The sequence below is a fragment of the Humulus lupulus genome, chromosome 8, assembly GCF_963169125.1.
Source record: "Humulus lupulus chromosome 8, drHumLupu1.1, whole genome shotgun sequence".
In the NCBI taxonomy this organism is placed as follows: domain Eukaryota; kingdom Viridiplantae; phylum Streptophyta; class Magnoliopsida; order Rosales; family Cannabaceae; genus Humulus; species Humulus lupulus.
Window position 1 is genome coordinate 50,137,707 of NC_084800.1, and position 15,076 is coordinate 50,152,782.

At 35.3% G+C, this 15,076-nt stretch overlaps 1 protein-coding gene across 1 annotated transcript; it reads left to right on the plus strand.

The window, feature by feature from the left end:
• The first annotated feature begins 13,207 nt into the window (after positions 1-13,207).
• Positions 13,208-14,615, plus strand: LOC133797156 (transcription factor RAX1-like). Its single transcript, XM_062234974.1, has 3 exons — positions 13,208-13,527; positions 13,710-13,839; positions 13,948-14,615. Exons 1-3 carry the CDS (start codon positions 13,257-13,259, stop codon positions 14,474-14,476), a joined length of 930 nt encoding a protein of 309 aa, XP_062090958.1. The 5' UTR covers positions 13,208-13,256; the 3' UTR covers positions 14,477-14,615.
• The last annotated feature ends 461 nt before the right edge of the window (positions 14,616-15,076 follow it).

Here is a 15,076-nt window from a genome sequence, read left to right on the forward strand (position 1 = left end):
TTGGAGTATCTGACAAATGGTGCGCTGCCAACAGATAGGAACAAAGCCAGAACTCTACAAAGACGGGCTGCAAGGTACATACTGGTCGATGGTGTTATGTACCGAAGAGGATATTCGATGCCACTACTCAGGTGCGTTACACCAGAAAAGGCTAAGGAGCTCTTGAAGGAGGTGCATGAAGGCTTCTGCGGAGATCACGCTAGGGGGTAGAGTTTGGCAAAAAAGATTCTAAGGCAAGGCTACTTTTGGCCAACGATGAACGAGGATTCGATGGAGTATGTACGAAGATGTGATAAATGTCAAAGGTTCTCCAAGATTCCACGAGCAGCTCCAAACGAACTGAAGCAGATGTAGAGCCCGTGGCCTTTTACAGTATGGGGGATAGATTTGATTGGATCCCTGCCTACAGGGAAAGGCGGAGTAAAGTACGCAGTTGTGGCAGTTGATTACTTCACCAAATGGGCCGAAGCTGAACCACTCGCAACCATCACGACCAAGAAAGTTCTTGATTTTGTCATCAAGAACATTGTATGCAGATATGGTTTGCCCAGGAAGATAGTTTCAGACAATGGGACCCAGTTTGACAGCGACATATTCACCGATTTCTGCGAAAGGCATGGAGTAGTTAAAAGCTTTTCTTCAGTTGCACACCCCCAAGAAAACGGGCAGGTCGAAGCCGTAAACAAGACTCTTAAAGACACCCTGAAGAAAATACTTGAGGAAGCTAAAGGAGCATGGCCAGAGCAGTTGCCTGAAGTCCTTTAGTCGTATAGAACGTCTCACCGAACAGCGACAGGACATACTCCATTTTCCTTAGCCTGTGGGTATGAGGCTATGTTGCCTGTTGAGTTAGATCCCCCCTCACATCGGCGTGACTTACGACCAGGATCAGAACAGGCAACTAATGATGGAGTCCCTAGACTCAATCGATGAGATACGAGAGAAATCTCAACTCCGAGTTGCTGCATACCAGCAAAAAGTCGCCCGGTACTTTAACTCCAAAGTTAAAGAAAGAAAATTCAACATCGGAGATTTGGTGCTACGACGAGTTTTCTTAAATACCCGCGACCCTACCGCTGGAGTGCTCGGACCCAATTGGGAAGGACCTTACCAAGTTGAAGACGTCCTTCATCCAGGCACCTACAAACTTGCACGCTTAAACGGAGATCTCGTTCCACGTTATTGGAATGGAGAACACCTGCACAAGTATTATCAGTAAACAACCCTTTTTAAAGGATTGGCTTGTATTAAATTTTTAATTTTTACAAGTTTTGCAAAGAGGGTTAGCCACGTTGTATGGCTAACTGCTCGTATATGTAAGGTTCTATTATAGAATCACTCGTAAAGACATGTTTAGTCCATTTTTAATACGAGATTATAAGGGACTGTGCGCATCCAGTCATTCTTGCCAACCATTGTGAATTTACATTTAAAAGTATTTGTTCATTACGTGTGTTGTTTTGCTGTATTACAAAGTATCAATTTTCATACGAACAGGAATGTTCAAACAGGCCATGGTCAAGGCAAGTGACCAAGGACCTAAAGCTCCTCGATCACTTGGGGGGCATATAAGGCACATCGATAGCAAAGCATACTCGCAAGGTATGTAAACACATGAAAAAAATGAGTGAAAGCATGCTACAGTACTTACAGTATTTTTCAAAATTTATGTTTTGTTAAATCATGCCAAAGTACTATGCTAAGTTCGGTCTTACAGACAAATGTTATAATAAATAAAGATATTATAGCATCAAGATATAAGCTTTTACACCGCAAGCATCGCTGCTTGGGTGTAACTGTTCGAATAAAAGAAAAAAAAAGATTTTATGCCCGTGCAGCAAAGTTTATAAAGAAATTATTACCTTTACATCACGACCCGTAGGCCATGTGGCCAAAAAGAGAGAAAAAATAAATGGGAAATTTTAAGAGGCATTTGGGGCCGGAGGGTCCTGGGCAGCATCTTGGTTGGTTGCGTCCTCGGCAACTTCTTCTTCCTCTACACCAACGATGCTTGGAGAAGCAGGGATCCTCAGTCTTGCCTCCTCTTCGGCCAGTTGAGAGGTGCAGCGAGCCAACTCAGCAGTCCTGACTTCCTCCGAAAGATAGCTAAAGTCGGCACCCTGGTTGTATTTCTAGAAGTTGTAGAAACATCGGAGTGCCGTCCTCTTGTACTTTTCAAGATTTTTGGAGTTGTCAAGCTCCAGCTGCTTCACCTTGCCTTCAAGAGTGACAATAGCCTCGTCCTTGGACTTGAGTGTCTCACCCAAATGCTTGATCTCGCGAAGATGGGTTTGATTGGACTCTCGATACTGCTGCCTCAACTTCACCGCGACATCTTTTGCGGCTTCAGCCTCTGACAGTTTGGTCACCGCAGCATCCCTCTCTCGAGCCAGTGCCTCCAACTCCTTGGCATGCTTGGCCTCTGCAGCCGAAAGCTCCTCAACTGCCTTCACTTGATGCCTCTCAGTGGCCTTTGCCTTGGCCTGCTCGATGGAAGCCTGGATACGAGTGCGAGCAGTGATAGCAGACAGCAAGGCCTGTGAATAAAGGAAAAATTTAGAACCTGCTGTGAAGAATAAAAGACTAAGGCTTAAAAAGTGAAGAAGTAATCACACTGGATATTTCATTCAGGGCCCTGTTCAGAACCTGGTTAGCCCCCATGTTTTCAGCCTCGACCATTGCATCTCTGACACGGTCACCTTTACCAATGCGGTCAAGGCGATCCCTGACTGATCGAAGGGCACGGCTCATGAGTTTGGACCCGAGAGCTTCTTCATGAGTAATTTCCTCTCTAGGGGGCGCAGCCGGAGGATTTGGTGGGGCAGGAGGAGTCTGCTTCTCAGTAGGAGCTGGTGGATGAGTTTGCCCCGTTGGCCCAGGAGTTTTCCCAGTTGGCGCATCCTTGGGAAGGTCTTCTGTTCGACCCTTCTTGGCTGGAGGGCCTCGGCTGGATTCGCCAGTTCTCCTCTTGGATCTCCGCTGGAGTTGGGGAACCTCCTCTTCCTCCTCGGCCTAGTACATGTCAAAGATATTGGGAGTGTCCATATCTGCATGCAAGTAAACACAAGAAATTGATAAGAATAAGAGGCAGATGAAAATATATTATATGTAACAGAAGAAAGGTAACAAAGTGAATACCCGAGCTACAACTACTAGTCGTTACACTATTGACTCTATTAGTCATATACTCATTATCTGGCATGAAAAAGTCTGGCCCTAAATTTGGAGCATATGTAAAGTTACCCTCCCCGTCAAACAGATGACAGGGAATTGGCAAACCATTTAAAAGCGAAATAACTTTACCGTTATCATCAGAGGATTCTCCCAAGTCCACAATAGGCTCTTTGGCCTTTTGTTTCCCTTGCCTTGGGGAGCAGAAGGATTGCCCGTGGGCTCCCTGATTGTAACCCCCGTTGGCCTCCTCCTCCGAGGAGACAAAGGAGGTTGCTGCTCGGGAACCCCCTCGGCAGTGGCTTCGTCCACCACGGACCCTCTAGTTTCATGGCGAGGAGCCAAGAGGCCAGACAACCTCAAGTTTTCTTCAGTCACCAGGGTCTTGACGCTTTTTGCTGCGTCGGACATCCTGGCCAGAGTATTACACCTCAACACCATGGCTGGTGTTGGGGTCAGACGTAACCAAGGGCCTGAAAAGTAGATTACAGTTTGAGAAAAACGAAAGGAGACACCTTAAGTAAAAGTATCGACCAGTCAGAAACGGCGCTTACCTCCTCGTGCGAAGGCCAAGTTGTTGCTGATTACATCCAGAGTAAAGAAGTACTCCTTATGGTAATGCCCCACGTTTGATATATGGGTGGTGTCACTCAGGAACATCCGGTTGGTCTCCTGGTGGCAGAAGTGAAAGAAACCCGCCCCGTTGTGTTGCGGGTTAGACTTAAGGTCAAAAAGATAGTTGACCTCGTGGGGTGAAGGTTCTGGCCATTTCTTAAGTTTATACAGGGTATAGAGTGCGACCAGCATCCTATATCCGTTTGGAGTTATTTGGAAGGGGGCGACACCAAAATAATTGGCCACCCCCACAAAAAAAGGATGAAGGGGGAGATAAGATCCCGCCTCAATATGATACTGAGACCAGGCGCTGTTTGCACCTCCGGGGAGGTTAGCCCTCTGGTCTTTAGTAGGACGTATAATGGAAACCCCTGTGAGAGGGAATTTCCTGAAGCAGTTAGCAACCATTCGAAGAGTTACTGAACTGGCTGGGGAAGTATACCACTCGACATCAGGCAAGTTCTGATGGCGAGGGCTGGCCCTAATTTGGATATTAGGGTCAGGAACAAGATTTTCCCGACCACTGGTCGAGGGAGCCCTTGCCTGCGAATCAGGCCGGGCAGGAGAATTAGGGTTGTTTTCAGACTCGGGTCTTTTCTTGCCTGAATATTTGGAACGGGCCATTGAAGGAGAAGATGGGGTCTGGAAGAAGATCGCGAGAAAGGGATCTCATGGACACGGTCAGCTGGTTGTTCTTCTCCCTCGAGCAGTTGGGCGAGAAGGTCGTCGTCAATAGGCCTTTCACCTCCCCACAAATCTGGCATTAAAGTCTGCATACAGAAGAATGGGGAGGTGAGGATAGAAAACTTTTAAAAGCTTTTTAGAATAACGCTGGTCGAGTATAAAGATTAAGTTTTTATACAACAACCTTCTAACAAAGGGCTAAATTTTTCTACATGAACAGTTTGAAAAACGGATCAAAGGGTGAAAGTAAAAAGTTTTTCTGAAAAAGCTTTTTCAACTCCCCTTAGGGCGGGAAAAATTTATTTTTCAACTAGCCTAAAGATCGAATTTTTACTTCGATTTTACGTCCTAAAAAGCATGATCCCAGATTTTAAACTAACCTGTTACCCTATTTCGCCTACAAAATATTCTGTCTACAAGCGTCTCAAACCAGAAGCAGATAAACTCAAACAGTGCACAGTCAGAAGCATGCATCACAAAAAATTAGAAGCGTGGGAACTCGAAAACTTACCAAGAAAAGTGATCGTGAAGATGGAAGAAGGGTCTTCAGAGATCAAGAAGCTCTCGAATGGTGTCCTGAAAGTGCAGACGGAACGGTCTTCAGGAACGTTAAGGGCTCTGGATTTTAGGTTTTCTTGTGGAGACGATGGCGTGCGTAAAAAGAAAATAAAGGCTTCAAAGGTCTTATATAAGTTTGTCTCTGATAGTAAAAAGTATAATCATTAGTTCCCCTTTTTCAAAGTATGGGGGAGCGGGATGGCCGTCGAAATCTTTTCTGGGGAACCGAAAGGACGTGATTGGACAGAGGTAGGTTGCTTTTTTCAAGAACACACAAAGGGTTCTGACACGTCAGGCGGGGTTACCGAAGAGTCGTTCGTTCAAAAGTTTATTTACTGCTCGTGATAAATAAACTTGGGGGGCAAATGTTATCCATAAAATTAGCATTGGTGACGTGGCAAGTGATCCCTGGACACGTGGCTGACACCTGGAAACGTTCTGCTAGAGTATCGACCAGAGGACACATTAGAAGCAGTGCAAGCCTGTCTTACCTGCGACCAGTCTGGTCGATAGTTCCGTGTACAAGGCGACATTAATGGGAAGATCTTTATGAATCCCGAATTTATCTCACACAATCTCCTGAGTATCCAATTATTCAGGAAAGAATATCTGTAACAATCTTTTGTAATCCCCCTTGAGCCTATAAATAGCAAGAGATAGCTTAAGGGAGGGGACCCTTTGGGACTTTTGGCTTTTGAATCATTTGAGACTATAGTAATTCTCCTAGGAATATTGTATTGTTCTTCAGAGATCAATGAAACTCATTGAACCCCAATTCTTTGATCACTCATCTGAATTTTATATCAATATCAACCTAAGTGGACGTAGGTCATTACCAGATCTTGGGCCGAACCACTATAAAATACTGTGTCTTATTTACTTTTGTCATTACGTTCTTCTCATTACATTCATTCATATCAAGCATATTCTGACTCCGTGTCAGTTGGCCAAATCTTGGGTCAACACCTACATTTAGATATTTGACATATGATATATGCAAGTTGCATTGCTTACTTATGTATGGCACTGACCAATGAGTCAGAAATCGGCACGAGTCGTATGGTATTGGCTTAAGAGTCAAGAACAACATTGATGTGTTCAACACAAGCCTAAAAGATTAGATCTAATCGACATAAGCATCTAAGTGTTTGATGAGAGCTATAGTGCAAGCTAGTATTACCTCCATATATCGATTGAGTATGAATATACTTTTTTGAATTATATGTCGATCTTCAATTAGATTAGTTACTTGCTAACTCATTTTTTTATCTCTAAACAATGGACTTAGATTAGTCACTAATTTATTTTTTGTCTCTAAAGAATGGTTAAGTTAGTAGATTTTGATTAGAAACTTAGTCATTGTTTTCCCTCGAGTATATGAATATTATTTTTGAATCATATATCTCAACCATTGTATATAGTTTAATATACATATATACTTTTGATAGGTATACATGTATTTGCAGTTGTTTCTACTTTTATTTTGCTGCAGTGGAAAAGTGGTAGAAATAGTTGCGTAACACAAATTTTACATTCTTCACCGTCGATTTTGCATTAACTCCACTGCTATCATCGCTCTGTAACTGACACATTTAAGCATCAAAAGCATCGGTCCAAATGTGTCAGTTACAGAGTGACACTTTTGATGTCCTCAATCGCATCACCTTCAACTACGTCAGTTTTAATATCGACGCTATTAACAAAAGCGTCCGTGCAGAACTGTCGTTGAATCCCTGAATTTTAGTAGTGATTTTATGTATACTTTTGTAAGTCAATTGTGTTATTTCACAATTAGGATTATTTTATTTTATTATTATAACTGTAATAATAAAATAATTTCCCATACAAATTATTATAAAGAAATGTCGTTTTTATAATTTTACTATTTTTAACACACATATTTATTTTAAAAAATAATAATTATATGCATTTATATTTTCTTATCCTGTATGTTTTGTTAATTATGGCTAATCCCTTAGAAAAAACTAGTCCAGTATAATTAGGGTCAATTTGGTATAGGTGTGCTGTGGGAAAAAATAGTTGTAGCTCTGATGTGGGGTAAAGTAGTTGCAGCTATGCTTGTGGGGAAAAACTGTTAAGTGTTTGGTAAATTATAAATTTTAAAGTGTTGTGAGTTAGAAAAGTTGTATTAGAGTGTTTGATAAACTATATACATATGATTAAAGTATTATTAAATATTAAAAGACTAGAATTGATAGCATATTTATTTGATTAAAACAAATTCAGAGATACTAAACATAGCCAATGAATTTCAATATAAATATTGTATTTATTTAAACATGTAAAAATTAAAATTATTTTATTTTTTATTTTAATTTTCTAAAACATGAAATTGATATATAAGATAAATTATAATTTAAAAATATTATGAGATGCAAAAATAATATCATAATGTATAATAAATTCTATATTGAGGTGGTTTGTTAATTTAACTTAAAATTTAAATATTATTTATTTTATTACCTTATTAATTTATTTTAAATATTTTTATTTTGAGTAATATATAATAAAAAAATAAATATATTTAGATAAAAAAAATACATTTACTCCAAAGTTTTTCATAAAGATGTTTTTGGAAAAGCTAAAAGTTTAGTTGTGCCAGTTCTAACTTTTAGCTGTAGCTTCTACATAAATTATTCGTTAAGTTGATTTCATATAATTTACTGAAAACTATAATCAGTTAGTTGTCTTAACAGCTAGGTAAAAGTCTAATATTGTAATTAGTGTTATGTTATGAGTTAGAGTGGTGGTTAGATTAATTGTAACAACTTTTTTTTTTTGTAAAATTTTTTTGCCTTTTAACTTTTCTAAAAATCGTCCCATACTGAACCTTAGTACTATTTGTGATGTAATTATATGGCTGGCAAAAAGGAGCAATTAAAATATTATCGACATTTTATATTGGCAAATATTAAATGTTGGACATAATAATAAATCGACGAAAGTAGTGATTACATTGTGGTTGTAAGGTAGTCAATAAATCCAAAAACTAATTGAAAAAGCTCATGAACTCCATCGTTATTAGTTCACTATGATAATACCATTTTATAATAACCAATTATTTTGACTAGTTAATGGATTGGTCACTGAAAATTATTCTTTTGATTACTATAATTATCAATTTTAAAGTATATATAATAATTAATATTTAGAATGTTATATAATATTTGAAGGGTAATACATAAGTCCTGTGTAACCATAAAGGTTGCTGCAACAATTGTATAACTCAATAATACGCTTTGTAATAGACCATTTATGAATTATGAGTTGTGTATATCTACAACTAAATAATTTCAATTGGTTCTCATAACAAATTTCATTATTATTATTATTATTATTATTGCGACCACAAAGATCCAATAAAATAATTGAATTTTGTTATGGGGTAAGAAAGCTTTTTTTTATTTTATTATTATTGTACCATTTTTCAGGCAAAACTTGATTTATTATAAAGTAATTGTAGGTGAGTGTTAAACCACGTCAAATTAAAGAGAACACAATATAATTTCTATCTCAAAAGAATAACTTATTAGAAAAACGAAATAGATATGCGCTAGAAAATTTACTTTCCTCGTACCAGATTCGTAACACACAAAAATAATAAACCAGTACAAAATTACTTTATAGGCATAACGTGTACAATTACAAAAGATAAAATCAGCATGAAAAACAATAAAATCAACATTAAGAACTATAGCAATTCAGCTCAAATAAATTTGAACATACATATTATTTTATCTCTCTTTATGATGTTTTTTTTCTGCAGTATGAAATAACTATTGAGATTGCAACTTGTCACCACTCAAGACTCTCTACATTTAATAAATTACAATGCCCTAAATTCAGTCAAAACCCCAAATATATTTGACTATGTACAAAAGCTCAAGTGTTTCTCTCTCAAGCTCTCTTTAAAATAGCCCATATTCTTTACAAATAAACTTTGTTATGTTAAATAAAAGGAAGAAGACTTATTTATAGAGTTTTTACAACAGTTAACAAAGTTAGAAATATTGGAAATAATCATAAACTCAACTAACTAAATGATAGAAAAATTAGAAGAATAAATCTGATGTTTAATGTAGACCAACTAATTTAACAATATCTAATAAATTTATTCCCATTTTCATATAAATGAGACTTTGCTAACGTACTTAACAAATATAGTTTAATTTCAAAATAAAAATGACTAATCCAAGTTAAGTGTGATATTTTCAATAAGCAAATATATGAAGATTAAAAAAAATAATTAAAAACAATCGAAAATTCACCAATACATAACTTCAAATGATTTTTCAGAGAAGTTTATACTAAATATTTGCTGCCTCGGTTTGTGAAAGAACATCTGGTATATATACCAGAAATAAGATCTGCTATGCTGATCAAGACAAGGTGGATATAATATTCTACTCTCCTTCCAGAGCAACTAGAATCATTCTAACTCTGCTTAGGAGCTTAGCTGACCTGATACAGTGCTGCCAATGTGTGCCGAAGGAAATTGTGTTCAGGTTTACGTTGATGCTTCGTTTCATAATTCTTGGGCGGGAGCATGACAATGACATGAGCTATCTTCCTTGACCGACCAGATTCCTCAAAGGATTTTAGCCATCCATGTCAACTAATTCCCCTCTCGAAGCTGAAACAAAAGCAGTTCATTTGCCGTGTACTTGTCCAAATTATGCTAATTTTGTATGATAGCTAGAGTGTTGTTATTTGACACCTTAAGATGCATAATATTACTAAATTAGTTAACGATATTTTATAATTCTTATTAAATTAAAATATATCAGATCCGATATTGATGAATGATGATAGGTCGTTCACGAATGATCAAATAGCTTCTCTTTGATTCTCCGGATGAGACTTATTAAAGCATTTTGAGTTTTGCAAGATTGATTATGTAATTTATATGTTCCTAGCTAGAGCCATAAGTGGCCAACCTAATGTCATTGCTAGATGGTCCCATTGTTTTAAGAGCAATGGCATTTTTTCTAGTTTAATCTAAATCTTCACTTTGCAAAAGAAAATCTTGGCCCAGGACACAACCCAATGTCAAAGCGTACAATCTCTAGTTATCTACTACCATTCCAACTTAAACCAAACCGAAGTCCAATTGATTTGCCACTTTCCAGTCCAGTCCAGTCCAGTTTCAACATTTCAATATTATCAAATTCAAGAAAAGCATATTATACTTTCTTCATCGTCATTTATTGTAAAACTTAGCATTTGCAATGATTTAAGTGACTCAGTGACAATGCAATCGGTAAAGCAGACAGAAATTGCAGTGATATTACCATTAGGGGTATTATGGGTTGGCTAAATTTCATTTGCAAAATTACCATATTTCTTTTACATTTGAGCTATACCATTCAGTATTATCACTTGTGGTACATTTGTATTTATTTTTCAAAACCATATTTTGCAAACAAAATATGTTAACTTCTGTTGCAAGAATGTAGATGACATTAGCTTTGTCTCCCAAAAAATATGATCCATGTGACAATTTGTTAAATTTATGCTTAACCCATTACAATTATTTTAGAGGAATCTTTTTTTAACCCAAACTCTCTTCTGAAGGCCCTCTAGGGAGTCACCAATGGTTATCCATTTAGTTACTTGGAATTTTGCACTAGTCTCATCTACTAAGTTACTTTAGGGTACTTCAGTACTACCATAAGTCCTGATAAGTAACTGTGTTGAGTTACCTCACCCAATAAGTTACTCCAAGGTCCTTGGTAGTCCACCTTTGCTTTTTTAATCTTGTTGGTATTTAGCCGGGTATAATCAACTAAGTAATTTGGCAAATTACAAGATCATTCATGTACCCAACGTATTAGTTAAGAGTAGTCTAATATGGTGTCATCTATTACCTAGTTGTGTTCGCTTAGTGGATTAATTTACTATGGTTGTGTTTGGTAAAAATTTTGTTTTTGAATTTTTTAAAAACAAAATTGGAAATATTATTTTATTTTTGTTTTTTTATTTTTAAAAAATAAAAATATAGGTGCTGTTTGGTAATCATTAAAAAAATAGTTTTTTATTTATTTAATTAAAAATTTAAAAATTTAACAATTAAACATAAAATAGAATTTGGTAACTCTATTTTTATTTTTTATTTTTTATTTTTTTAAATTTTAAACAAAATTTATTAAATTTTGAAAATAGAAATTTTTCACTTTCAAAATTTTTTTAAACAGTTTTCATTTTTTCCTTCTCTTCTTCAAATTAACACATCACATTGTTAAACAAAAAAATAAAAATAGAAGTTATCAAACACGTTTATTGTTTTTTGTTTTTAAAAACAAAAATAGTTACCAAACATATTTTTATTTTTTAAAAATAAAAAAAACAAAAATAAAATAATATTTCTATTTTTGTGTTTAAAAAATTTAAAAACAAAATTTTTACCAAACGGACCCATATTTGGTAACTATTTTTGTTTTTTGTTTTTAAAAACAAAAAATAATAAACGTGTTTGATAACTTTTATTTTTATTTTTTGTTTGAGGTGTTGTTTGAATAAGAAAAGAAAAAAAAAAGGAAAAGTTGAAAACGGTTTAAATTTTTTTTTAAATTGAAAAAATTCTATTTTCAAAATTTAATAAATTTTAATTAAAATTTTAAAAAATAATAAATAAAAATAAAGTTACCAAACACATTTTATGTTTAATTATCAAATTTTTAATTAATTAAATAAAAAACTATTTTTTTAAGTGTTACCAAACAATACCTATATTGCTTACATATTTAAATAAGTGGATAGTATCAAGTAATCTATCAATACCCTTCTATTTTTTTTAAATGGGAAACTTAGTAATCTCCTTAGGTTAAATAACATGGTAACAATTTAGGTAATCTGGTAACCCCCTATGTTACCCACAGAATTAATTAGCAAATTAAATGACATAAGATATAATAAACTTAACATGTACTAAGTAACCTAAAGATAGCCCATTTTGATACTTGTATGGAAACCAAGCAATCCTTACCTTGAAATTCATTATATATAAAAAAAAATTGAAGTGACCCCAATTACCAGTTACCACTTGGACTGATGATTTATTTTTATTTCTAATTGATACTAATTTTGGTATAAAGATAGGTAATCCAAATTCTCAATTTAATCTAATTTATGTGAAATTATACGTAATGTAGAGTAATCCATGTAATTATTTATAGATTTTTTTAGGCCACTCGCCTCCAACAGTCACCACCTCTTTATTACGAGGTGAATTGACTAAATGAACATAGCATAACATGTATATTATAAGTAATACATTGCTATGTATATATATATTTTCTTTTTTTCTTCTCAACAGGTGGAGTCACTTTAATGGGGTCACGAAAATGTTCACGAGGAGCCAGACTATTTAATATATGTCTGTAAGTGTAATATTATAGATGAAAAAAAGAATGCTAAAATGTGATTCCCTATTTTTTGTGATAAGATTAGTTTATTTTATTTTTTGGATTGTGTGATGTTATAGTGCATGCTCTCAAAATAGAGACAAAAGGTTAGTCACTAAAGTAGTACTCACTAGGTAAGCAAAATCAAATGGTAGTTACTACTACTACAAGCTATCGAAAGCAACATAAGAGAGTTGTAATATGATCTTATATAATTGTTATGCATGAGAGTTGAGAGTTGAAACAGTAAAAAAAAAATCCCATCTTCACTTGCCCCATGCCATTATTCACTGTAAGGAAAAAGCTGAAATAAATTTCATCACAAGAAAAACCCATAATAATATTTATTTATTTTTATATATAGATGGAAGAAAGGTGATGAGCAAAAATAGGAAAAGGTAAAAGGTAAAACCGCGTCAAATTTTTTTACTTTGGGTTAGAAATGAAATGGTCTACTCTTACGCTCTCTCTGAAATCTGAATATGATATTTCTGGCAGTAAAAGCATGAAATCTCCGTGCCTCCTCCAAGACCCACATTGACTGGTCTCTTTCTCTATCTTTGGAAAAACCTTTTTGTTTTTTTTTTGTTTTTAATTATTATTATTATTATTATTATTATTATTATCATCATCAAATAATACTATTATTAAAAAAAAAAATTACAATAATAATAAGAAATAATATAATATAATATGGTCAGAAGAAGTCAAGGACTTGATCAAGCTTTTGAAAAGCTTTTTAAACATTTTATTCTATCCATCTGAATCAAAAAAAGACACCAACTTTAAATACTTGAAACTTATATGTTCACTGGAGTCTCGTTCTGTCATGTCCTGTTCTGTCACCTACAGCTAACCACAAAGTCTAGCTCTTTCATTCTCTGTGTTTTTTCCTTCTTCTTCTTCTTCTCTTCCAAGTGTTTGATAGAAATTCAGGCCATGGGAAGAGCCCCTTGTTGCGACAAAACCAAAGTGAAAAGAGGACCTTGGTCTCCTGAAGAAGACGCCGCCCTCAAGCACTACATGCACAACAATGGAACTGGGGGTAATTGGATTGCTCTACCTCACAAAGCAGGTCTTTTATCCCTCTTCTTCTTCTTCTCTCTTTTTTCTTTTCAACCCATTTATGTCTTTTCCTTCTTTTTGAAAAAGGCGGTAAGAAAAGTATGCCGACTCGTTTTTATCCCTTCATTGCTGTGTGTCCTTTCTTTAATATCTTTCCTTTTGTTAAGTAATGATGGCTTTGTATGCTTTTAGGTCTTAACCGGTGCGGCAAAAGTTGTCGTTTGAGATGGCTGAATTATCTCAGACCAGATATCAAGCACGGGGGTTTTACCGAGGAAGAAGACAATGTTATTTGGACCCTTTACAGTAACATCGGAAGTAGGCAAGTTCAATTCTTCTTCTCATCTTGTTTGTCCAACTCCTTATCACGTTCATATATATACTTATGCCAAGCTTTCATGAATATAACTATGGGCTTGGTCTTAATTAGGTGGTCTGTCATAGCATCCCAACTACCTGGAAGAACAGACAACGATGTGAAAAACCACTGGAACACCAAGTTGAAGAAAAAACTATTGGCAAGAAGCACCAATAGCAATGAGACTACTAACACTACCGATCACCTCAACTTGGCTCGGTTCTCACCATTGATTCCGAAAACTGAGAATTCTGATCAAGGGAACTCAGCTTATTGTTATACTAATTCAGATACATTACCATATCTGATGAATGGGAACTGTGTGCAAAACTTTGATCTCAAGAAGCCAAGTAAACCTTCTTACTCATCAAACCCTGTTCAAGTTTCTGATTTTGGAACAAATGGGAACACCAGTTCTAGCATTTCATCAACTAGAGAAGCTTCGAGTCTTTCAACTTCATCATCTACTTTGGCTATGGAGAACTATACTAATTTTGCTTCATGGTCTGGCACTGGCATTGAAAGTATTGAAGATGGGATTCTTGTGGACTTGGGATTTGACTCTTCTAATGATGTTTTCCTGAGTGGCTTTGGATTTTAGGTAAATTCATATTGAGTAACTTTTGTATCTAGTCTACCTCTCTATTACTTAACAGACTAACAGTTTACTAGCTCCAAACTGAAGGCTTAATTCAGAAATATGGAAATAATAAGTGTCAAGAGAAAAGATTGAAACAGAAGCTATTATATATATATATATAAATATATATTATGTAGTATTAATATTGGTCATTAATTAAATGATTAACTTTACTAGGTTGTTCTGGTTAATGGTTCTTTTGTGTCCAATGTATGTGAAGAATTAAAGTTATATATAAATGTTGATCATAAATATATGAAACATGAAAGATATAAGTAATTAATTAATGGAGAAGTCATGTGGGAGAACTGTTTTCCATTATGTTTGTGGGGGAACTTTTCCAGAGCCTTGGCTTGGCCCTTGTACGTTCTCATAAAGTTTTTATTTATTTATTTATTTATTTTTGATAATGGGAGTGAAATGGTCATGAATGTGTGTTATGTAGTCAGATTTTTTTTCTTTTTCTTTATATAAGATAAAATATAATAATTAATCCTGAGGGGTCAGTAGTCACGAAAGTTTGCACCGGGACAGCCAATTCAAAGGTGAGGAAAAACGTAC

What these genes read in the sequence shown, in the direction of transcription:
- LOC133797156 (XM_062234974.1), top strand. Translation starts at nt 13,257, where the DNA reads ATGTTCACTGGAGTCTCGTTCTGTCATGTCCTGTTCTGTCACCTACAG. An exon ending in TGCTCTACCTCACAAAGCAG is followed by an intron (nt 13,528 to 13,709) that starts GTCTTTTATCCC and finishes GTATGCTTTTAG; the next exon opens with GTCTTAACCGGTGCGGCAAA. An exon ending in TACAGTAACATCGGAAGTAG is followed by an intron (nt 13,840 to 13,947) that starts GCAAGTTCAATT and finishes GGTCTTAATTAG; the next exon opens with GTGGTCTGTCATAGCATCCC.